The 25444-nt window shown below is 44.7% G+C and overlaps 1 protein-coding gene across 1 annotated transcript; it reads right to left on the bottom strand.

The window, feature by feature from the left end:
• Positions 1-18934: 18934 nt before the first annotated feature.
• On the bottom strand, positions 18935-25439 carry LOC129705019 (uncharacterized). The gene is made up of 5 exons (XM_055648393.1): positions 25243-25439; positions 23171-23320; positions 22067-22422; positions 21068-21168; positions 18935-20480 (listed from the first exon to the last, which is right to left on the bottom strand). The coding sequence occupies exons 3-5, from the start codon at positions 22396-22398 to the stop codon at positions 19429-19431; spliced, it is 1485 nt and encodes a 494-aa protein (XP_055504368.1). The 5' UTR covers positions 22399-22422; positions 23171-23320; positions 25243-25439; the 3' UTR covers positions 18935-19428.
• Between the last annotated feature and the right edge of the window lie 5 nt (positions 25440-25444).

Genomic DNA, 25444 nt, shown 5'->3' with positions numbered 1-25444 from the left:
GGCCAGATGCAGGAAGATTATTCCCGATAATGGGGAAGTCCAGGACAAGGAGTCACAGTTTAAGGATAAGAGGGAAGTCTTTTAGGACCGAGATGAGAAAACCATTTTTTACACAGAGAGTAGTGAATCTGTGGAATTCTCTGCCACAGAAGGTAGTTGGGGCCAGTTCATTGGCTATATTTAAGAGGGAGTTAGATGTGGCCATTGTGGCTAAAGGGATCAGGGGGTATGGAGAGAAGGCAGGTACAGGATACTGAGTTGGATGATCAGCCATGATCATGTGGATGGCGGTGTAGGCTCGAAGGGCCGAATGGCCTACTCCTGCACCTATTTTCTATGTTTTTCTATTTTTTTTCTATCATGGACGAGTGAAAAAGTGCAAGGATTGCAGTGTAGGAGTAGATGACACTGAGGCAATACACAAAGAGTCGCCACATTTCTGGGACTGCGATTCACATTGTATTCTGAAATTCGCAATCTGTATTAAATAATGCGAAGGAAAATGGAAATACCGCAGATACTGAAGCCCCGAAGCAAAGAATGAAAAGGTAGGTATCTCAATAAGTGGAATGGTGTTTGTGAAGAGAGCGAGGTGTTTCAGGCCATTAAATGTGAATGACATCGCATCGCAGAGAAATATAATTTAAATAGGAATGTAGAATGAAAAAGCGAAAGGTGAAGACAATAGACAATAGACAACAGGTGCAGGAGAAGAGGCCATTCGGCCCTTCGAGCCAACACCGCCATTCAATGTGATCATGGCTGATCATCCCCAATCAGTACCCCGTTCCTGCCGTCTCCCATATCCCCTGACTCCGCTATTTTTAAGAGTCCCATCTAGCTCTCTCTTGAAAGCATCCAGAGAACCTGCCTCCACCGCCCTCTGGGGCAGAGAATTCCACAGGCTCACCACTCTCTGTGAGAAAAAGTGTTTCCTCGTCTCCGTTCTGAATGGCTTACCCCTTATTCTTAAACTGTGGGCCCCAATAAAGAAACCAAATAAAATTGAATGAGAAGGGGTTTCAAGTGTAGGTGTTTCCTCATTCACATGTTATTCTGGTCTCTCTAACTATTTGTGTTAGAAAAGGTGCAGGAACGTGTGAATCAGGAGCATAATCCTTTGTGGTGACAGCACACCCAGACACCCATCAGGGATTCCCGTCATTTGGCTAAGGCTGAGACGATAATCATTTCTTATACGCTTTAGGCTTCTTCTAGTTCAGTAATTCAAACTTGTAATCAAACAAAGGAGGACTGAGGGGATTTTTTAAAATATTAATTATCCTTTGATTCTCAAGTAAAAGTAATTAGTATTGACTGCTGAACAAATTGCATTTAAGCTACAATTTGATATCTTCGAATAATGCACAGTCAAACATGAAATCTGTTTCCAAAATGTATGGTGGTTCTGTTTTAGGTCAGAATTATGGAACGTTTCTCTTTGGCAGCAGGTCAAATGGATCCGACTAAAATAAATCTCTAATTGTTGTTTGTGAATCTTGGTGTAAATACGGTCCTGTTTCTGAAGTAAATCATTTTCGTTTTGCATCGTGGTGGCAGAGAACGCTGTGACATAATTAAATATACAAACAATCAGTGAATAAAACAGAGATGTACAGGGATAGCTCCGGTGTGAAAGGTGCATTAATTGTATGGAAGATGAGTGAAAATAGATAATGAACGGAAACATTTTCAAACAGGATAAATAATGCTGGTAAATTAAAGAATCTTCATATGAATCTCCCTGGTTAATACAGCTGCAGCTGTCAGTAATGATGTGTTAGATCATAATCAACTGAAATCCGCTACAAACCTCCTCGGTCAATCCTCAGTTTGAGACAAGTTGCAGGTTTTCATCAAATGTACTAATAACTTGGGACAAGATTTAACTGTGGTAAATACACTTGGACAGCAATTTGTTTGTAGTGTCTGCAAATTGGTGATTCACTTTTAGAATAAAAGTCTTGTTGAATTCAGTGCTGGCTTGAAACTCGGGTACAATGGTATGTAACGTGTGATGTATGTGGCACATGGAAATATTTGATGCTTGCAATTTAACATGCAATGCAAGGTTCAACTGATCAGATCTTTCCCTCTGGAGAAGAAGGTGATTGCTGTTCATCACCAGCAACGAAGCATGGATTTCTAATCAAGACGCATATTCCAGGGAGACACTGAAGGAATGTTAAGGGCCTGTCCCACTTACGTGTCATTGGCACGCAAATTACGCTACCTCGTGGTCGCGTTGAGGGCATCGTGTGGCCACGTGGGGCCGGTCCCACTGAGAAGCGCGGAGGTGGTATGTAGTTGCGCGGTATTGCACGGCGCTCCGAAATTTTTGTAGCGAACAAAATCTTTGCGCGCCAACGGCCTGTCGCGGAACTGACGGCCAAAGTGGGACAGGCCCAAGACCCTGGCGCCACGCAACGTCTCACCTCCAACAGCAGCAGAAGCAGGCAAACGATCGCCGAGCTCGGCCTGGGGCTCACGGCCGTTGCAGTCCGGATCCGCCCCCACTTCTACTCCCAGAGCGGGGCCAAGAAAATTGAAGATGGACACAAAATGCAGGAGTAACTCAGCGGGACCGGCAGCATCTCTGGAGAGAAGCAATGGGTGATGTTTCGGGTCAAGACCCTTCGCTCAGACTGAAGAAGAGTCTCGACACGAAACGTCACCCATTGCTTCTCTCCAGAGATTCTTAATTACCTGGGCTTTCGAGTTGCCAAACTAAGCTATGGTGCAACCAGTCCGTATACTCTCTACCCTACACCAGTAGAAGTTCTTTAGACTATTCATCGACAAACAAAATCCCCACAAACTTCTAATGAGGTAGAGGCTTTCTTTGTGATTGCATCATTGTACTGGGGGCTTAGGTCAGAGCTTCAGAAGTATGCACACCCAGGCACTTGAAGCTGTCGCAGCGGCATCTATGGATCGAAGGAAATAGGCAACGTTTCGGGAAAAGTGCTGGAGAAACTCAGCGGGTGCAGCAGCATCTATGGAGCGAAGGAAATAGGTAACGTTTCAGGCCGAAACCCTTTCGGGTTTCGGCCCGAAACGTTGCCTATTTCCTTTACTAATTCTTTCGGGTTTCAGCCCGAAACGTCACCTATTTCCTTCGCTCCATGGATGCTGCTGCACCCGCTGAGTTTCTCCAGCACTTTTGTCTACCTTCGATTTTCCAGCATCTGCGGTTCCTTCTTCAACACTTGAAGCTGTTGAATTTTTCCACCACTGTCCAATAGATGAAACCTTGAGATGCCAAGGTAGTGGCTATGGAGGAGGAAGTGTTGTCGACAATTCCTACTGACTGAGGTCTGCCAATGTGGAAATCACGTATCCAGTTACGTGGGGATGAGCAAAGACTGAGTTTTATAAGGTTGGAGGAGATGCTGGTGTTGAACAAGCTGAAGTAGATGTCCAACCGTCTGATGTAGCCGTTTTTATTGTCCAAGTGGTCCAGCGCAGAGTAGAAAGCGAGCAAGATCACATCCAATGTTGATTTGTTGGGTCTGTAGGCAAGTTGTAGGATCCACAATCCCTGAGCACATTCTACTCCACCAGCAGGACCCATCTAGCAGAGCACGTTAAACTCTAACCAAGGCACAAGCGGTCAGGCATTACTGAGCTGGCCTGATGCATTGGCTGTGGCAGTACAGAGCATACAAAGGGAAATAGGAAGTCAGTGTCAATGCCCAGAGGAGTAGTGGTGGGGACACGGGATTAGAGAGTCTCGACCCGAAACGTCACCCATTTCTTCTCTCCAGAGATGCTGCCTGTCCCGTTGAGTTACAGCTTTTTGTGCCTATCTTCGGCTACTCCACGTGGCTGGTGAGGGGCCAGGTTAGATGAGCAGAAGCCAATGTGATCACAAACCACTGACACTGAACAAACACTGAAAAGGGACTCAGGAAGTGACAATATTTCTTGGTCGATGTATTTTCAAGCATTTTTACATTTTTCAGCGTACCATTGCCCTCTGCTGGTTCAATGGAGAGTACACAGCTGAAAATATACAGAGAGATTTAAAATTATACATATTTTCTTCGCACCATTAATCACTTATGATTGTTTTTCTGTAATCTCAGTAACTATATATAAAATGCTGATTCCCAAAGAACACTGTAGTATGTGGTTTCCCCAAAAGCTCACCATTGCAATCAATCACTAATAAATATAATGAAGGTTGCAGTTGGTATTTTATGTATGTTGATAGAATATAATTCTTATATATATATATTACTTTGCTCATTGCAAATATGGAAGAATTAAGATAAATAATAAATTGTTCATCATATCCTGATTCTTTTAAGAGCACTGATGATTACAGTTTATCCCAGTGATTTAGCTGCCTTTTGATTTTTTATTATTTAGACAATAGACAAATTCGCCATTCAATGTGATCATGGCTGATCATCCCCAATCAGCACCCCGTTCCTGCCTTCTCCCCATACCCACTGAGATTTGTTAATGACATTTTGATTCACAATGGTGGTCTTTACTTTTGTTCAATGCTCCCTGTATCATAGAAACATAGAAACATAGAAAATAATTGTAATTGTAATTGTAATTGTAAATCTTTATTGTCATTTCCTGAGTATTCGCATACTCAGAGGAAACAAAAAAACGTTTCTCAACCAGTGTCCATTCAGTTTTCGTTACAAAATAAATAGCAATTAAAATTAAAATACATGTCATGAACAATTTAACCCTCTAATAACATTCAATAACATTCAACAGCCGTTCCGACACAATGGCACAACAGTGGCACTGCTGTAGTGTGGGGTGTTTTGCGCGATACTTGGCAGGGGGGAAAGTTCATTTAACAGTCTTATTAGCCTGTGGGAAGAAGCTGAGGAGCATCCTGCTGGTTTTGAAGATGATTGAAATGTACCTCTTCCCAGAGGGAGGATGGTGAAAAAGTCATGCGAGTAAGGGTCTTTCATGATGGAGATCTCTCTGTTGATGCTATCTCTTCTTGTATATGTCCAATCAGCCACAGGGGAGTGGAGCACCAATAATCCTGCTTGCGGTCTTCACTATCCTGTCCAGTTGGTGCCGTTCGTACGCCTTGCAGCTACCCGAACCAGGAAGTTATGCCGTATGTCAGTGTGCTCTCGACAGTCCCCCTGTAAAAAGTCCGTAGATGTGTGGTGGGGAGGCCTGCTTTCCGTAGTCTTCGGAGGGGGGTGAAGTCGCTGCTGGGCTCTCTTGACCAGAGCTGTGGTGTTGGCCGTGGACGTCAGGTCATCAGACAGGGTGTAGTCCTAAGAACTTCATGCTGCTGACCCTTTCCACATCAGCTCCGTCGATGTGCAGAGGTGCATGGTGATAGACACCCCGCCCTCCTGAAGTCAACCACCATCTCCTGGAATCGTTAAGAATGAGGTTCTGGGATTTGCACCAACCTGTGAGCAGCTCCACCTCCATCCTGTACGCCGATTCATCGTTGTCCAGAGATGAGACCCACCACTGTTGTGTCATCAGCGAACTTGCTGATGAAGTTGTTATTGAGTCTGGCAGTACAGTCGTGTGTCAGCAGACTAAACAGAAGGGGGCTTAGGACACAGCCTTGGGGTGAGCCAGTGCTCACGGCTATGGTTTTTGATGTCCTACTGCCCACCCTGACTGTCTGCTGCCGCTGCGACAGGAAGTTCAGGACCCAGCTACATGTGCCAGCATCAACCCCCAACAGCTCCAACTTCTCCACCAGCTGCTGCGGGATGATTGTGTTGAAAGCGGAGCTGAAGTCTATGAAGAGGATCCTGGCATAGGTGTTTTTCCGATCGAGATGTGACAACACGAGGTTCAGTGTTGTTGAGACTGCGTCCTCTGTGGGCCAATAGGTGCAGGAGTAGGCCATTCGGCCCTTCGAGCCAGCACCGCCATTCAATATGATCATGGCTGATCATCCAACTCAGTATCCTGTTCCTGCCTTCTCTCCATACCCCCAGTATCATCTGGAATTTTACATAATTTTCAACTTTTACAACTACTGACACAATCTAAATCACCTTTTTTAAAGCATAATTAATTACCTTATTATTTTAATCTGGAGGTATGAAGATATTGAAATGTTCTACCTTAGTGAATTGATAGTCATAGAAGTTTCAAAATCAGTTTTTCTCTTAATATGAGCTATAGTTAAAAGAATTATGCACAATCTAGCCACATAAGATGTGTTCCCTCCTCCCCTTTCATCACCATTCTGACTCAAACCCACTCATGTATTTCTTACAGGACTATCTTTCAAATACTCCAACATTGCAATTGTCATGGCCTCTAATGATGTGTCATTTCTTGGACGTTTACCAAAAGTTAATTACACGGAAACTCTCCGCATTGACTTAAAAATGTTCCACAGCCAAAATACAATGGAGTGTAGACACAAGGAATTGCAGATGCTGGAATCTGAACAAGGTCCTGACCTGTCTGAAGAAGGGTCACGAGCCGAAACGTCGCCCATTCCTTCTCTCCAGAGATGCAGCCAGTCCCGCCGAGTTACTCCAGCGTTTTGTGTCTATCTTCGGTTTAAATCAGCATCTGCAGTTCCTTCCTACACACTCCTGACCTTAAACATTGCCTATTCATGTCCTCCAGAGATGCAACCTGGCCCACTGAGTTATTCCAGCACTTGGGGTTTTGCAATGGAATGTAGTGGACTAGTTGTAAGCATATCTCACAACACAAAAAATCACTATTCAAGAAGGAACTGCAGGTGCTGGAGAATTGAAGGTAGACAAAAATGCTGGAGAAACTCAGCGGGTGCGGCAGCATCTATGGAGCAAAGGGAATAGGTAACGTTTCGGGCCGAAACCCTTCTTCAGACTGATGCAGGGTGAGGGGGGGTGGGGGCGGAAAGAAGAAAGGAAGAGGAGGAGGAGAACTTCTTCAAAGTAGGCATACCTTGAGGAGATATCGCAGTGGAGTAGATAAAATGTTCAAGAAGGAACTGCAGTTACTGGAGACGCTTCTTTCTTTCTTCTCCCCCCCCCCCCCCCCCCCCCCCCACCCCCCCCCCCCCACCACCCTGCATCAGTCTGAAGAAGGGTTTCAGGCCGAAACGTCGCCTATTTCCTTCGCTCCATAGATGTTGCCGCACCCACTGAGTATCTCCAGCAATTTTGGCTGTCTTCAAAAAATCACTGGTTGTACAATACGCTATTTGTTGATATTTATCTATTGTGTATACTATACCGTGAACCATGTAATCAAGGGTTAATATATCACCACTACTCCACCCGACTCAATTCCACCCCTCTCCCCTACTCCGTGAATCTTCAGCATTTAAAGGATAAAATGGTTGGAACATGGAAGCGTTTTATTATAGTCATAATTTTGCAGGAAATGTGGGCAGATGCTGTGTGTAAATGAGGAAAAGCTGGACACTCTTCAACTCCCCACTATTTATATTCTTGGAACTCTGTAAGCAGAGGCCATCTGTTTGAGACTGGCATTCAATGCTTAAAGCTTGGAAGAGATGATCTTGGACAAACATTGAAGAATTGCTCTATAAGCATTTCCAATGTGAAGCAAAATGTTGTACTGACCAAACTGTTAAGACTCCCAAATAATACGAGCTGATTATTTCCTTTATGTAATGATCTTGGACTAGGAAATGCAACTCAATCCAAATAGAACATCTTAGGGATGTCTAGAAAATCACCTCTGTTGGAGATGCAATTCTATCATGTGGCACAATGGTGCAGCTGGTAGAACTGCTGCCTCACAGTTCCAGAGACCCCAGTTCGATCCTGAGCTCAGGTGCTGAGGTCACATTCTCCTGTGACCGCATGGGTTTCCTCCATTTTCCTCCCACATCCCAAAGACGTGTGGGTTTGTAGCTCAAATGGTCTCTGTAAATTGCCCCAGTGTGCAGGTGAGTGGATGAGTAAGTGGTGTAACATAGAACTAGTGTGAAAATTTGGACAGCATTGACTCGATGGGCCAAAGGGCCTGTTTCCATGCTGCATCTTTCAATCGATAAATCAAAGTAAGTCAGATGACAGGGAGTATCATTTTAATACTTACATATAACATAAAACACTACAGCACATGAACAGGCCCTTCAGCCCACAATGTGTCCCGCATATCTTTAAACTTTGCCCCTCTCACCTTAAAGCAAAGCACTCTAGTTTTGGGTTGGTTAGTCAATTGAGAGTGTAGCATCCCTCAGGAGCTTGACAGTTCCTCAGTGTGTACATATTAAAAGACAAAGGCTTACATCTTCCCCCCCTGTCCTAATTTAAAGAGAAAATAATTCCCATTTGTTATTAGACTACAAAACTAACTGAAACTTTCCAATGTTCATGCAAGCAAATTTCAACATGGGAATTACAGCAGACAGTGAGTCAGCTCTCACAGAAATGAATATCCTGTAACTGTTATTTTTTATTGCATGATAGCCAAGATTTCAAGAGCATACTGAGCCATAATTACAGCCCAACAAACTCTCTGGCCTTCACGTAAATGTTCAAAGGTAAGACCTTTAGGGTTTTTGTTTCGATATATTAGTTTGTGACAACTCAATTTCTACCTTAATCACATGTGACTATATAGACAATAGACAATAGGTGCAGGAGTAGGCCATTCGGCCCTTCAAGCCAGCACCGCCATTCAATGTGATCATGGCTGATCATCCACAATCAGTACCCCGTTCCTGCCTTCTCCCCATATCCCCCGACTCCACTATCTTTAAGAGCCCTATCTATCTCTCTCTTGAAAGCATCCAGAGAACCTGCCTCCACCGCCCTCTGAGGCAGAGAATTCCAGACTCACCACTCTCTGTGAGAAAAAGTGTTTCCTCGTCTCCGTTCTAAATGGCTTCCTCCTTATTCTTAAACTGTGGCCCCTGGTTCTGGACTCCCCCAACATCGGGAACATGTTTCCTGCCTCTAGCGTGTCCAAGCCCTTAACAATCTTATATGTTTCAATGAGATATCTTCTCATCCTTCTGAACTCCAGAGTGTACAAGCCCAGCCGCTCCATTCTCTCAGCATATGACAGTCCCACCATCCCGGGTATTAACCTTTTAAACCTACGCTGCACTCCCTCGATAGCAAGAATGTCCTTCCTCAAATTAGGATTTTTATAGTATTTATAATTTTATTTCAGACTTTGTGAAAATGTTAACGTACTATAGGGCCGAGATGGCCTGTTTCCGTGCTGTAATTGTTATATGTTATATGAGAAGTGTTATTCAGTATCGCTGTACGCCATGCTCTACTATCGTAGCTTTACTAACTACCATTTGGCATTCCCATGTCTCCCATTCTGTTGGCACCACTTGAAGTTTCTCACCATATTAATCATAGACTGTGGACAGTAATTTTGAGGAATTCAAGCATCTTCATGCCATCTGGTTTTAATTTAGACCAATAAAATGGAGTAGCATCATATATTTAAATATTATTTATAATATTAATACGGCATCTATGTTTTACTTTAGTTACATTAGCCTCCCAGTCAAGCGGTAGAAATATGAATTAGTTTAATTGAGATAATAAATTATATTTCTTCCTCATTAATTGCTTTTTTGTTATTTTATCATCCCTCATTCTTCTTCCTTAATTGCTATTAACCATGAGAGTGATTTTTGATTTTCTGGGCAACTTTGATGGTTGTTTGACAAACATTTCTTGCAGTTTATCACTTCATAGAAGTAATGTTAACTATTTTTTCAAGGTTTCACTGATGAATATCTGTACTTTAATGGAAGGATGAGAATGAAGAAATAATGTTATCCTGCTTGTTGTTTTTTGGTGTTTAAGAAGGAACTGCAGATGCTGGAAAATCGAAGGTAGACAAAAATGCTGGAGAAACTCAGCGGGTGCAGCAGCACCTATGGAGCGAAGGAAATAGGCAACGTTTCGGCCCAAACTTTTACGTTCTCCCTGCGATTGTGTGGGTTTTTCCCGGTGCTCCGGCTTCCTCCCACACTCCAAAGACGTACAGGTTAATTAGCTACAGTAAAATTATAAATAGTCCAGAGTATATAGGATAGTGTTAGTGTATGATGTGGAGGTCGGCACGGACTCGGTGGGCCGAAGGGCCTGTTTCAGCGCTGTATCTGTAAAGTCTTAAGTGCAAGTTAACGCAAGGATTGGGAAGAGATTATACACTTCTAAAATTTACATCAATAAAATTCTGAATGACTGAGATCCATGCTGATAATATCGCCCATTCCTTCTCTCCAGAGATGCTGTCTATCCTGCTGAGTTACACTAGCATTTTGTGTCTACTACCATTGAGTCTATCTTACTGCATTAATGCTCGTCGTGTTGTTAAAAGGGAATTTAGGCTGAAGGATAAGAACAGATAGGGCTCTAGGGGCTAGTAGATACTCTCGGGGCTAGTGGAATCAATAGACAATAGGTGCAGGAGTAAGCCATTTGGCCCTTCGAGTCAGCACTGCCATTCAATGTGATCATGGCTGATCATCCCCAATCAGTACCCTGTCCTGCCTTCTCACCATATCCCCCGACTCCGCTATTTTTAAGAGCCCTATCTAGCTCTCTCTTGAAAGCATCCAGAGAACCAGAGAATCAAGGGATATGGGGAGAAGGCAGGCACGGGTTATTGATTGGGGATGACCAGTCATGATCACAATGAATGGCGGTGCTGGCTCAAAAGGCCGAATGGCCTCCTCCTGCACCTATTTTCTATGTTTCTAACTACAAAATAAAGTTAAAGACCAGCAAACGTCAGCCCCTTTAAGAGCTCCAACGCCTGTGGAATGTATGAATTCTGGCAAGGCATCCAAAGATCTTATTATCTGGAGAGTTGAGTAGACAAACCTTGACTACATTGTCTGGTTTAACTACCCCACGCTTCCCACAATTCAGCTACTGTTTTCCACAGTAAAAGCATCTCAAAAGCAAAAAGCAAACTACAATACTCCAGAATTTAGGCTGTAAGGGATAAGAACAGATAGAGCTCTAGGGGCTAGTAGATTCTCTCAAGGCTAGTGGAATCAATAGACAATAGACAATAGGTGCAGGAGTAGGCCATTTGGCCCTTCGAGCCAGCACCACCATTCAATGTGCTCATGGCTGATCATCCCCAATCAGTACCCCGTTCCTGCCTTCTCCCCATGGTACACAAACACAAACACCAAGTATCATCACATGCTGAGGTTCTACCTCTCTCCAGTGTTGTGAAGGATGGGCATGGCCTTGTTGCCCCATGATAATCCATTCAGTTGGACCGTGCAATGCTTCCCTATCAAAGAACATAGACAAAATACCACACAAGAACAGGTCCTGCCGCCCACAATGCCCAATAGTTCAATAGTCCTTTATTGTCACGTATATCCTAAGGTACAATGAAATTTGATTTGCCATAGTCACAACAAAAAAAAGCAGCAAGACACAATATTACATAGAAATTAAACATAAACAGCCACCACAGCGGCGTGTGAGAATCCCTCGGCACACAGCAACAGCGGAGACCCACAACCATCAGTTCAATGTCCGTGTCACACACACACGCCCCTTCACCGTGATGTGACCAGACTTGCACTTGTCGCTCTCTCTGCAGTCCCTGTCCACCCGAACATTCAGAAAGCCATCCAAACTCGCACCAGAATCCAGTAGTGCGACGTGGAGCGACATCCCCGCAAACACTGAGACCACCGCCCTCACGGCAATCCCTCCGAGTCCCCACCAGCGCAGGCAGCATCCATCTTGCTTTCAGTGATCTCGCGCTCCTCACTGTGATGGAAGGCGAATAACTTTTACCTTCTTCCTCCTTTACTCCCACGGGCGGGGCAAGCGAAATATCCGTAATCGGGGTGTTTGAAGCTTCCGCAGTTGGTGATCGATGCTCCCGCGATCGGGGCGGTCGAAGCTACTGCAGCTGGAGTTCCCGAAGTTGATCCGCCAGCTCCACGATGTTAGGCCGCAGTGCAGACGGAGATACGATCGGGAAAAGTAGCATCTCCGTCGGGGGAAGAGATTTTTGTAAATTCCCCCCCCCCCACCATAACACAACAACTAAAGATCAACTAAAACAGACTAAAAGCAACAAAGGGACAAGAAGTGTTTAAGAGGGAACTGCAGATGCTGGAGAATCGAAGGTTACACAAAAAAGCTGGAGAAACTCAGAAAAAGTAGCATCTCTGTCGGGGGAAGAGATTTTTGTAAATTCCCCCCCCACCATAATACAACAACTAAAGATCAACTAAAACAGACTAAAAGTAACCAAAGGGACAAGAATGTCTGTACTGAACATGATGCAAAGTTAAAATAATCTCCTTTGTTCATTCGTACATTATCCATATCCTCCATTTCCTGCATATCATGAGTCTATCTAAAAGCCTCATAAACACTACCATAATATTTGCCTCCACCACCACCTCTGGCAACAAGTCCCTACCATTCGCTGTACTGCACAATCTTGCTGCTAGCACTGCTGAACATTTTAAATTGTTACACTAAACTGCGCCACCACTTGGAAACCAGGGATACTGCAGCCTTCATTTGAAATCTACAATTGCTAACTGGATACTGCAGGTTCGTGTTTTAAAGTATAGGTTTAGGTTTTTAAGGGACTTCTTTTGGTTTAGCAAGTAGTTGTTAACAAGACAGCAACAGGACCAGATCAGTCAAAAACAGGGAGAGCAGTTTAACTAGACTGGACAAGAGAGGCACTGTGGTGCAGCCTTAGAGCTGCTGGCTTGCAGTGCCAGGATTCGATCCTGACCACGGGTGCTGTCTTTATGGAGTTTTTACGTTCTCCCTGCGATTGTGTGGGTTTTCTCCGGGTGCTCCAGCTTCCTCCCACACACCAAAGACGTACAGGTTAATCGGCTACAGTAAAATTATAAATAGTCCAGAGTATATAGGATAGTGGTAGTGTATGATGTGCAGGTCGGCACGGACTCGGTGGGCCGAAGGGCCTGTTTCAGCGCTGTATCTGTCAAGTCTTAAGTGCAAGTTAACGCAAGGATTGGGAAGAGATTATACACTTTTAAAATTTACATCAATAAAATTCTGAATGACTGAGATCCATGCTGATAATATCGCCCATTCCTTCTCTCCAGAGATGCTGTCTATCCTGCTGAGTTACACCAGCATTTTGCATCTACTACCATTGAGTCTATCTTACTGCATTAATGCTCGTCGTGTTGTTAAAAGGGAATTTAGGCTGAAGGATAAGAACAGATAGGGCTCTAGGGGCTAGTAGATACTCTCAGGGCTAGTGGGATCAATAGACAATAGACAATAGGTGCAGGAGTAGGCCATTTGGCCCTTCGAGTCAGCACCGCCATTCAATGTGATCATGGTTGATCATCCTCAATCAGTACCCCTGTCCTGCCTTCTCCCCATATCCCCTGACTCCGCTATTTTTAAGAGCCCTATCTAGCTCTCTCTTGAAAGCATCCAGAGAACCAGAGGATCAAGGGATAAGGGGAGAAGGCAAGCATGGGTTATTGATTGGGGATGATCAGTCATGATCACAATGAATGGCGGTGCTGGCTCGAAAGGCCGAATGGCCTCCTCCTGCACCTATTTTCTGTTTCTAACTACAAAATAAAGTTAAAGACCAGCAAACGTCAGCCCCTTTAAGAGCTCCAACGCCTGTGGAATGTATGAATTCTGGCAAGGCATCCAAAGATCTTATTATCTGGAGAGCTGAGTAGACAAACCTTGACTACATTGTCTGGTTTAACTACCCCACGCTTCCCACAATTCAGCTACTGTTTTCCACAGTAAAAGCATCTCAAAAGCAAAAAGCAAACTACAATACTCCAGAAAATTCCAGTTGCAGAAATAAATTATTTTCAAAATTACTTCCCTTTTATACACAAAGTGCTTGTGCTTGAAATTCACTTTTTTCCATCAGGAGAACAAGTTACCATTCTGTAGATGAGCCCTGCCCCCTGCTGTCAAAGTGTGTCAATATCCTTGAATTTGAAAAACAAGGATCGCACAAAGCAGAAAAGAATTTATAAATAAAAGATGTTGAATAACATATTTTTCTTAACTTTTTTTCTCACAATTGCCATTGTAATAAATGGGTTCGTGGAAACTGCGCCATGCCAGGAGGTAATGGAGGAGTCTGTGGAATTCTCTGTCTCAGAGGGCGGTGGAGGCTGGTTCTCTGGATGCTTTCAAGAGAGAGCTAGATAGGGCTCTTAAAAATAGTGGTCAGGGGATATGGGGAGAAGGCAGGAACGGGGTACTGATTGGGGATGATCAGCCATGATCACATTGAATGGCGGTGCTGGCTCGAAGGGCCGAATGGCCTACTCCTGCACCTATTGTCTATTGTTATTTCTCAGAGTACGTGCTGAGGAATTTCATGATTGTACGGCTGGGATCAGCTGCAACGCCCTCTACAAATTCGTCAATGACACCACTGTGGTTGGCTGAATCACGAGTGGTGGTGATTCAGTGTACAGCAGTGAGACAGAACATCTGGTCGAGTGGTGCTTCAACAACCTCTCAACATGAGCAAAATCAAGGAATTAATGGTTGACTCAGAAAGGGGAAGTAAGGGGATCACATATCCGTTTAATTGGTGGGTTGGCAGTTTCAAATTACTTGCATAAACATCTCAGATAACCTGACCTGGGGCCAGAACATAGATGTAATCATAAAAAAAAAGCTTGCCAGCTTCTCTAGTTTCTTATATATTCTGACAAATTGTTAGTGTCTTTTTCTTTTGACTGTCTTGCATAATTTATATGTTATTTATGTTCTGTGTGATGTCTTAATCTACCTACCTGTATGTATTGTGTATGAATGAATGAAAAAAAACATAATTTATTGCAGTTCCAGGAATCTGTAGGATCTCCTGAATCCCACGACAGAAAGCAAAGAACAAAGGACACTTAGCTATTCCAGAAGCCTCTTTTACCTACATTCTCACCAATCATATAACAATTGCAGATAACAATTAGTGTGTCTGACCTTGGAGTTGTTATTGAGCTCTTGTGGCTGGACCGTCTCGTGTAGCTTCTGGCGAGTCGCCAGCGGTGACAGGCTGTATGCAAAACCAACGTGGGCATGAAACATAGAAATTAGGTGCAGGAGTAGGCCATTCGGCCCTTCGAGCCTGCACCGCCATTCAATATGATCATGGCTGATCATCCAACTCAGTATCCTGTACCTGCCTTCTCTCCATACCCCCTGATCCCTTTAATAATAATAATAATAATAATAAGTTTATTTATATAGCACATTTATAGTCAATTTTCATTGACCCCAAAGTGCTTTACATAATTTAAAAATCAGTTCCATACAAAGCATAAAGATGGGTTAACAAAATAATAAAATGCATAAACAGGACACAACATGTAACATAAACATCCACCACAGCATTCATCACTGTGGTGGAAGGCACAAAAAATGTTGGCCGTCCTCCTCCATTCCCCCCCCCCCCCCCCGCCCCCCTCCCCCCCGTGGACAAGACCAGAGTCCAGAGTCCAGTCCAGGATCGGTCTTTCCTCACCGGAGACCGCGGCTTCAAGATTGTGTAGGCCGCAGGCCGGCGGTTGAGATTTAAAGTCCCTGCCGCAGCCAGAAGCACCGTAGACTGCAGGGCCGGCGGTCGAAGCTCCCCTCCAGGGGTGATGGTAAGTCCATGCCGGGCCCGCGGTAGAAGTTATCCGTGGGCCGGCAATGGCGGCTTCTTCTTCCCCCGGGTCCCCCACGAGGGATCCCGGGCTGTAGACGCCGCAGCAGCTGGAACTCTGCAGACCGCGGCTTCAGGCAGCGACTTCAGGCTGCCGGCTGCCCCGGGCCAGTGAAACGGAGCACTCCCCACCGGCGAGCCCCAGCGAGGGCTCACCCGCTCCACGCCGAGTCCACGCTGCGCCTGCCGCTGAAGCCCCGGGCACGTCTCCGGGAAAGACCTCGCCGATCCTTGATGGTAGGCCACGGGGGAGGCGACCTGGAAAAAGTCGCCTCTCCATGGAGGAGGCGACCGAAGCGGTTTCCCCCTTACACCACCCACACAAAACACAAAAAACCTCACTAAATACACACTTTAAAACATACTAAAAATAAAAAATAAAATTGAAAGGCTGACGTGCTGCTGCCATGGCTGCCGCCAGAACAGCGCCCCCTTCACTTCTGTCCAGAAGTCCACTTTAGCCACATCTAACTCTCTCTTAAGTATAGCCAATGAACTGGCCTCAACTACCTTCTGTGGCAGAGAATTCCACAGATTCACCACTCTCTGTGTGAAAAATGTTTGTCTCATCTCGGTCCTAAAAGACTTTCCCCTTATCCTTAAACTGTGACCCCTTGTTCTGGACTTCTCCAACATCGGGAACAATCTTCCTGCATCTAGCCTGTCCAACCCCTTAAGAATTTTGTACGTTTCTATTAGACCCCCCCCTTAATCTTCTAAATTCTAGCGAGTACAAGCCGAGTCTATCCAGTCTTTCTTCATATGAAGGTCCTGCCATCCCAGGAATCAGTCTGGTGAACCTTCTCTGTACTACCTCTATGGCAAAAATGTCTTTCCTCAGATTAGGAGACCAAAACTGTACGCAATACTCCAGGTGTCGTCTCACCAAGGCACTGTATCAAATGCAGTAGAACCTCCCTGCTCTTATACTCAAATCCTTTTGCTATGAAGGCGCCACAAATCCCTTGATTAACCTTTTCAATTACATATTGGTAAATATCTGGTGCTGATTGACTCTAAACAACCTCTTATATCGGTAGAGTCCACAATGTGTCTAACTCCAGGTCTAACTCCAACTGATGATAACCCCACTTTAGCTTTGAAAGTAATTTGCTTGCAAATAACACTTGCAGGACCTGATCGACAGTAGGTATGGGGTCTATCTCGTATTATTGTCTCATGTCTATGCAAAGCCTTATCTCTCTATTTGGTTTTGGTACTATTACAACTGGACTTTGACCCATGATGTCGATTCGCAGCGTGGATTCTTGGCAAAAGGTCCAAATTTCCACAACTAAAACACTCAGTCATTTTTCAGCTTTGGAATGACCCTTACCATGTCCAAAGTAGACAGAAAATGCTGGAGAAACTCAGCGGGTGAGGCGGCATCTATGGAGAAAAGGAGTAGGTGACGTTTCGGGTCGAGACCCTTCTTCAGACGCCCATGTCCATGTCCGTTGCTCGTGCCAGTAGACACCTATTTCCATCCAATCTCATGGTCAGAAACTGTGTTTCCATAGCTTCAAATTTACAGGCAATTGTCAGTGTTTCCATTAATGTTAGTGTGTCACCTTTCTCCTACCAAGATGGCGCAGTGGTAGAGTTGCTGCCTTACAGTGCCAGAGACTCAGGTTCTATCCCAACTACGGGTGCTGTCTGTACAGTTTGTACGTTCTCCCCGTGTCCTATCTGGGTTTTCTCTTGAGATATTCAGTTTCCTCCCACACTACAATGGTTTGTAGGTTTATTGGCTTGGTATAAGTGTAAATTGTCCTTAACGTGAATAGGATAGCGTTAATTTGCGGGGATTGCCAGTCGGTACGGATTCGGTGGGCCGAAGAGCCTGTTTCCACACTGTATCTCTAAACTAAACAAGTGTCTCAAGCCATTTGATATGCAACTTTGTGCAACCTGATCCCCGATTTGATTCTCCAACAGCGCCATAGCAACAACTCACAGAAACAGAACACAATCTTGTTACAAACTGAACAATGCTTTCCTCCTCTCTCTGTGTCGTCTGGACAAATACATGTCGTTGAAATGTATCTTTTGTTTGCACCACGTAATGGTTCTTGAAAGCAGCAACAGCCATTGCATAAATTGCTTTGCTTCTTGTCTCAGGAAGCATCTTGAAAGTCTCCTAAACTGAAGCTCCAGCACTGTACAATAACAATGCTCTCCGTCGCGTGAGCTACACTGGCGTTGCCAAGGTTCTCTGCATCAACATCAAATTCCTCTGACCATGCCTCTCACCACACTCGCTCTTCCACTCGGGTCGAATGAATTCAAACTTCTAATTCCAGCTGCTTCATTAAAACCCTAAACACCTCCAAGACCAAGGAGCTGATAATCAACTTCAGGAGGACACATAAAGGGGAATACGCTCCAATCCCCATCAACGGGGAGTGTGGAGAGAGTGTCCAGCTTTAGGTTTCTGGGCACACACATTGCAGAGGAACTCACATGGTCCACCAACACCGCTGCGCTGGTCAAGAAGGCACAGCAACGACTGTTCTTCCTGAGAACATTAAAAAAGACTGGTCTGCCCCAAAAGCTGCTGACAACCTTCTACCGCTGCACCACAGAGAGCATACTAACATATGGCATCTCTGTGTGGTATCTCAGCTGCACGGAGGCGGAGAGGAGAGCTCTTCAGCACGTCGTACACAGAACGCAGAAGATTATTGTGTCACAACTACCAGCCTTGGAGGGCATCTACTACACATGGTGCCTCAAGAAAGCCGTCAGCATCCAGACTCCTCACACCCCTGTAATAGTCTGTTCGAACTCCTACCTTCCGGGAGACGTTACAAGGCCTTCTATGCCCGCACCTCCAGACTCAGGAACAGCTTCATCCCCAGAACTAAAGCTGCTCTGAACCGGCCCTGCTGAGTGCCCCCCACCCCCATGAACTGTCTCCCTCAGATGGTCACGTCGCACATTGACCCAGCACAGACACATTTGCACTTTAGACTGTTTTACTGTTCTTGTTTTTTTTATAAACCATGTTTCTCGGGGTATATAAATTTTATTAGTTGTTTTAAGTTATGACATTGGATGGAAGCTGCATACCAAATCTCGTTGCACCCATGTGCAATGACAATAAAAGATATTATTATTATTATCTGCTTCAAAAACTGTACTAAACAATTACAAAGGTAGACAAAAATGCTGGTGAAACTCAGCGGGTGAGGCAGCGTCTATGGAGCGATGGAATATGTGAGGTTTCGGGTCAAGACCCTCGACCTGAAACGTCACCTATTCCTTCGCTCCATAGACGCTGCCTCACCCACTGATTTTCTCCAGCATTTTTGTCTACCTTGGATTTTTCCAGCATCTGCAGTTCTTTCTTAAACAATTACAAGACCAGTCTGAAGAAGGGTCTCCACCCGAAACATCACCCATTCCTCCTCTCCAGAGATGCTGCCCGTCCCACTGAGTTACTCCAGCATTTTGTGTCCCTTCGTTATAAACCAGCATCTGCAGTTCTTTCCTAAACATTTACTAGTACATCCTCGTCACCAATGTCAGATTGTCACCTTGATCCGAATATAATAAACATACTCCAAAGACACTGAATAGTTTTATTCCGCCAAGCCTTTACATCTGGCAGCATGGTCGGCGTGTGCAATGGCAAAAGCTTTAACCAGGTTGGTTGAAATGATTGCTCATTACCTTGGAGCTCTCAGTCACCTACAAACCTCAAGTACGATGGGATGCGCTTCCATTTTGTCTGGAAACGTGGTGGAAGGGTAAGACTTTCAGGCGCCTGTATTTGACTTCTCACGGTCAGTTTTCCATGGAAGGAGTATCCTTCCTTTTCAGGTCCATGACATCCTGGGCAACTGACAACAGACGGTGATGCAGCTCGTCAGGAACAACAACTTTCCCAGATTCTTTGGGCTGACTGCTCGCTCCGGTGGTCCATGCCAAAAAGTTGTACAGCTCAGTTGGGACAATCTCTTCAGCCTTATCTAATGTTGAGTCTGCAGAAGTTAAGGGCCATTGGATGGGGTTTGGCGAGTTGACGATGCTGTTCTGCACTATGTGGGCTGCATGAAACATGTCTCTGAGGTGATGGGACGATGATCCACCTTGTTGATTTTCACCAACAATTTTGCTGCTCTCACCGTCCTCATTTGAATTAACTCGCACACCTTCAACCAGCTCTTCAACAGCAAGTGATTCTACAAATACAATATCACTTTCTACTTGCCTGGATAGCCTTGTAAAACATAAGACAGGATAGGATTTCTTCAACCTTGCCTTCAAGTGGCCTGCCTTGTGAGATGATGCATCCAGGCCCTCAACTTCTCGAATCTCCTTGATGAGAAGTTGGTTAAGTTTAGCAAGTCTTAAGATCTCTTTGCCACGGATGATTCTTTCCTCAACGACACTCTTGCAGAAACTAGAGTAGGACTTCTCATACACCTGCTGCTGATTATCTTGTTTAATAATGTTTGCAAAATCTATGACAACTCTTGTGTATCTAAGGTAGCATGATTTATGGTATCTTGCTTCCATAGCTACAAGATTCTTGTCTCTTATGTGTAATAGCAATGCTTCATCTTGCTTCAAGGTGGCAGCAGTTAGTAACTGGCCCCCATGTTTTGTTTCGCATCGTACTAATTTCTCTGATTGTCGTTTACCCGTAGCTTGTTCTTTAATGTACTTTGAGCCTTTACAGATGATGCATTGCACTGGTGGGACATGCCTGCGGTCAGTAGCTGTTTGTTGCCCATCACATGCCATGGACCGAAGCAGTCTCTTTGGGGCCGACTCATGTGGTTCGCCATCAGGAACTGCTTCTTGAGAGGATCCTGCTTTGGGCTTTTCAGCGTCTGTGGATTGAACAAAATTAGAAGAGGTAAAAGAAAGAAAAGTAAAATAATTCAACATCTCAAATATATTTCCATTGCACAAAATAGAATATGACCATAAATACGAATAAATGTTGATCGAGTCCTATCATATATTTTCAAGGCCATTAGTAACAAACTTTGAGCATCATCCAAAACTATATTTAAGTGCCTATAGCATATTTGTTAAAATGTTTATTTACATGAATCTTGGTTGCTTTGCCCCAGATGGTTTGGGGGAAGGCACAAAGTCCAGTCCCCATTCTCATGCCCATCCATAATAGTGACACGTTTTTATTTCACAGTTCACAACATCATAACTTTACAAAGATAAAATTAATACATCATTCTATACATCACTGACTTCAAAGCTGACATCATTGACAGAAATTGTGCCATTGACCTAACTAAGTTTATGAAACCCTTTCTGTTACAATATGTGAAAATGTACTAGAAATTTATAACAGAACAATTCAGTCCGTCTCAGTCAATTTCTGATTTTCACATAATTATTTTGCATGTCCTAAATCAGTTGTAAAACAAAATTATCAGCAAGTGGATAGCATTACCTTTCTTCTTTCGAAACCTTGCTATAGCTCGATTTATTGTTGTAATGTTGCAGAAGTGACGATAGCACTCGGCATGATAACCCGGGATACACTGCTGCCTCCTAATAATACGAGATAAAATGCATAAGGGAGTATTTTACCTATTTTCATTTTTTATATTATGTAAGACAAAATCAACATATCACTGGAGCAATATACACGTACGCATGTTTAAGAAAGAACTGCGGGTGCTAGAAAAATCGAAGATAGACAAAAATGCTGGAGAAACTCAGCAGGTGAGGCAGCATCTATGGAGCGAAGGAATAGGCGACGTCTCGGGTCAAGACCCTTCTTCAGACTGACGTCGGGGGGGGGGGGGGGCGGGAAAAAGAAAGGAAGAGGCGGAGGCAATGGTCTTCTGGAAGAGCTGGAAAGGGGAGGGGAAGGAGGGAGAAAGCGAAGAATACCTGAGATTGGAGAAGTCAATGTTCATACTGCTGAAGTGTAATCTACCCAAGCGAAATACGAGGTGCTGTTCCTCCAATTTGTGGTGGGACTCACTCTGGCCATGGAGGATGCCCAGGACAGAAAGGTCGGATTCGGAATGGGAGGGGGAGTTGAAATGCCGAGCCACCGGGAGATCAGATTGGTTATTGCGAACTGAGCGGAGGTGTTGGGCGATGCGATCGCCAAGCGTGCACTTGGTCTCACTCATGTAAATCATTATGTGGCTCAATGCCTCCAGTGCATCTCCACACAACAACGCTTTTGTGTGTGAATGTGTATGAGGCTCTGAAGAGTGGTAGGGCAGAAGCGTTGAGCCTACTTTTACGAGTTGAGCCTAGTGAATTCATAAAATTATAGCTACATTAGTGACAACTTTTAATTTAATCTATTCAGGAAAGACAAAGTTCAAGTCCTCAACTTCAGCTTCAAGATCTCATATTATATAAAAGATGCATCAAAATGACATTATTCATGATTGAGTTCATTTTCATAAATTCTGACATTAGATCGTACCTTCCAGTTCCAGTTGCTTCACCATGTCCATGAGAATGGTCATCATCATCATCATCATCGCCAGCAGCTGCATGGCCTTCGTCCTCAAGTTTCACCGGTCCCACGCATTGGCTGACGTGTTTGTGTTGCAGCGCCTCAGCGGCGACTTTGCTTTCCAGACTTTCTTCCACTTCTATCCACTTAGCTGCACATTCGTGAGACTTTTTAAAGCTTTTCTCACTAAATGCAATGACCTTGCTATGGGTATTGACGACATGTATTGCACAGAAAACCACATAACCTTCCTCGGAATCTTCCGTCACACTAGAATCAGACGAAATACTGTCCACCATGATCCCAGTGGGCTCTCTGCCGACCTGAAACAAAGTGCACGATTGCTCAATTGGCGTCCGACACAATGTCAAACGTGCTTTGATCGGACGATTACTACTAGGGAAATTGACAACATTTTGGAGGTTTTTCTCCATATATTAAAAATATGTGTAGGTTTTTTCTTGACGAGTTTCAGATATAATTTCTGTAATATTTTTTACACAATATGTTATAAATACAGGTAGATATGGGATCTAGGTCACAACATGAAACGAAAAGGCACCTCGGCCCACGTTCTAATGATTGAATGGCGGAGTGGACAGTCATAGTCATAGAGTGATGCAGCGTGGAAACAGGCCCCTTGACCCAACTTGCCAACACCGGCCAACGAGTCACAGCTACACTAGTCCCACCTGTCTGTGTTGGCCCATATCCCTTCAAACCCAACCTATCCATGTACCTGTCTGTTTCTTAAACGTTGGGATAGTCCCAGCCTCAACTACCTCCTCTGGCCACTCGTTCGACTAATTTTGTTCCTAGAACCTGTATAGAACATGGAATAACTGCAGATAGATAATAACATACTCAACAGAAGGGAGAACAAGAAAGAGTATCGATATGCAAATAGATACCCCATTCCCCAGGCCAGATATTTATAAGAACTCATTCATTGTAAGAACCTTAGCGCCGGTAAGGGAATCCCCAAGGTTAGCGCCGGTAAGGGAACCCCCGGTCAGAGGGGATTCCCCAAACTTGTGGAGGAGCGCAGGCTCCTTACAGCAAGAACCTTACCTGCAAACACCGGGGAGGCCTTCAGGGAGTCCGGAATCGAAGTCGTCGGGCAGGATCCCTCAGTAGCAACGGAGCTGGAGGTGTAGACTGTATGGGAATTCCCGATCTCAGGGGATTCCCCGACCTCGCGGAGACCCGTAAGTACTGTACCTGTAAAGAGGGCTCAATGGAGTAAAGAAACGTGGCCGTCGGGCAGGACTACAGGTCAGGCTGAAGTGGAGGGGACTTCAGCTCCCTCTCCCTACTATCCTACTGTCCAACGTACAGTCACTAGGAAATAAAGTGGGGGACCTAAGGCCAAGGCTGCTTTATCAAAGGGAGCTGAGGGAAAGACCGGTTGCATCGTGGCTTGGTTCGGCAACCTGAGCGCCCAGGAGCGGAAGACTACAAAAAGTAGTAAACACTGCCCAGTCCATCATCGGCTCTGCCCTCCCTACCATCTATTGCAGTCGCTGCCTCAAAAAATCTGGCAGCATCATCAAGGACCCACACCATCCAGGCCACACACTCATCTCCCCACTACCTTCAGGTAGAAGGTACAGGAGCCTGAAGACTGCAACGTCCAGGTTCAGAAATAGCTTATTCCCCACAGCCATCAGGTTATTGAACTCAACTGAAACAAATCTCTGAACATTAATAGCCCATTATCTGTTTATTTGCACTTTATCTGCTTATTTATTGATGTGTGTATATATTTATATAATGTAGGTATGTTGCAAAGCCTACCTGAAGCGTAGCTGAAAATCTGTCCCAGCCCGTGTGCGCGATTTTGGCGCCGTTTAGAAGGGGGGTGGGTTTAAAACGCGATTTCCCCTAGGCTGTTCAAATCGAGGATGTTCAGCCTAGTTAATTATTAACGAAAAATCGCTGGAAGATTCCGTCGCTTTAGCTATTATTACTTTTAAGGGCTTTATCTAGTTGTTATAGTAGTTTAAAAATTAACCTCTAAACCCCCGACCACCGGCCGGATCTCATACAGGGGACAACAGAAGGTAGGCTGTTTATTTTTACATTAAAAAGGGCTTCTCCAGCGCATTAAAATCTGTGTTTTACAGCAAACGCGATAATTCCCGATATTTTGGATCTTTAAATCTCCATGGCAAATGTCCGATAAGCATTTCCACTGGATTTGCACCTTCAGCTCCCTCTTGAATTGACCTTAGTTTCTATCTTTTTTTTGGACTGCAAGTTTAGGTAGCTGTGATAACTCATTCGGTCACCCCGAAGTTATGGCACAGTCCAAATTGCAGCTCATAGAAAAATCACTGGCCGTTTTCGAGGTCACTTTTCCGCAACGTGACCGTGTGAAAGTGCGTGTTTTTCCCATTCACTAAAAAATGAAAACGGCCGGATGTACTAGCATGTCCTCCACAGCTTCAGATTTTCGGTCACGTGGGTGCGGATCTACGCTCCAGTGACCTTTCGTGAAATCACCCTAGATGCTAATTTCCAAGTATGAAAATGGCCATAACTTTTTAAATACTTGAGATATGAAAGTGAATTAGGTGTCAAATTAAACTTCTTTTTATGCTTTATCGGATGGGATAAATTGCAGACTTGATTTTCAAAATCTCAAAATTTTGTAACATTGCTATGTAATGGTATATGGACACACTGATCTGTTCTGTATTCATGCCGACTATGTTCTGTTGTGCTGAAGCAAAGCAAGAATTTCATTGTCCTATCACAGGGACACATGACAATAAACTATCGTGACTTGACTTGAACCTTAAGGGAATGGAATAAACTAGACAACAATAGTCAAATCACCTTCACTAGACAGTTGTAAGGGGGCACTAACAGCACGTTAGTATGCACAACACATCCAAGCTGGCGATATGCAGAGCAAATCCAAGCTGGCGATATGCAGAGCACTGCCATGCAAATCCACCACTACAAATCCAGAAGGCTCTTGAGTGCGAAGATGGATCCGCCATCCACAGATGCTGCCCGACCCGCCGCGTTAACCCACCCCCCCCCCACCAACCACTCACTCGGTGCTTGGCTCTGGAGGGGTGCGGGTGATGGTGGGGACGGTATGTAGCCATGTGTGTCAGTGTGCTCTCACTTACCTTACACCTGCAGCCTGTGGTGTGGTGAGGTGAGGTGTGGTGTGACGAGACGGCGGTGAATCAACGGAAAGCCCCGGGTTTAGACGCGCGCGGCCACAGCCCGCCCTTTTCCACAACCTGCCGCCCTCCGGACGTCAGGGCGCAGGGCGTGCGGGTACACTGATGTCATGGCGCCGGTCGTACTGGAACGCTGATGTCAATG

Source organism: Leucoraja erinacea, chromosome 17 (genome assembly GCF_028641065.1).
Source record: "Leucoraja erinacea ecotype New England chromosome 17, Leri_hhj_1, whole genome shotgun sequence".
Classification (NCBI taxonomy): domain Eukaryota; kingdom Metazoa; phylum Chordata; class Chondrichthyes; order Rajiformes; family Rajidae; genus Leucoraja; species Leucoraja erinaceus.
Note: the sequence above shows the minus strand (reverse complement) of the source record. Positions and strands in the feature narration are given on the sequence as shown.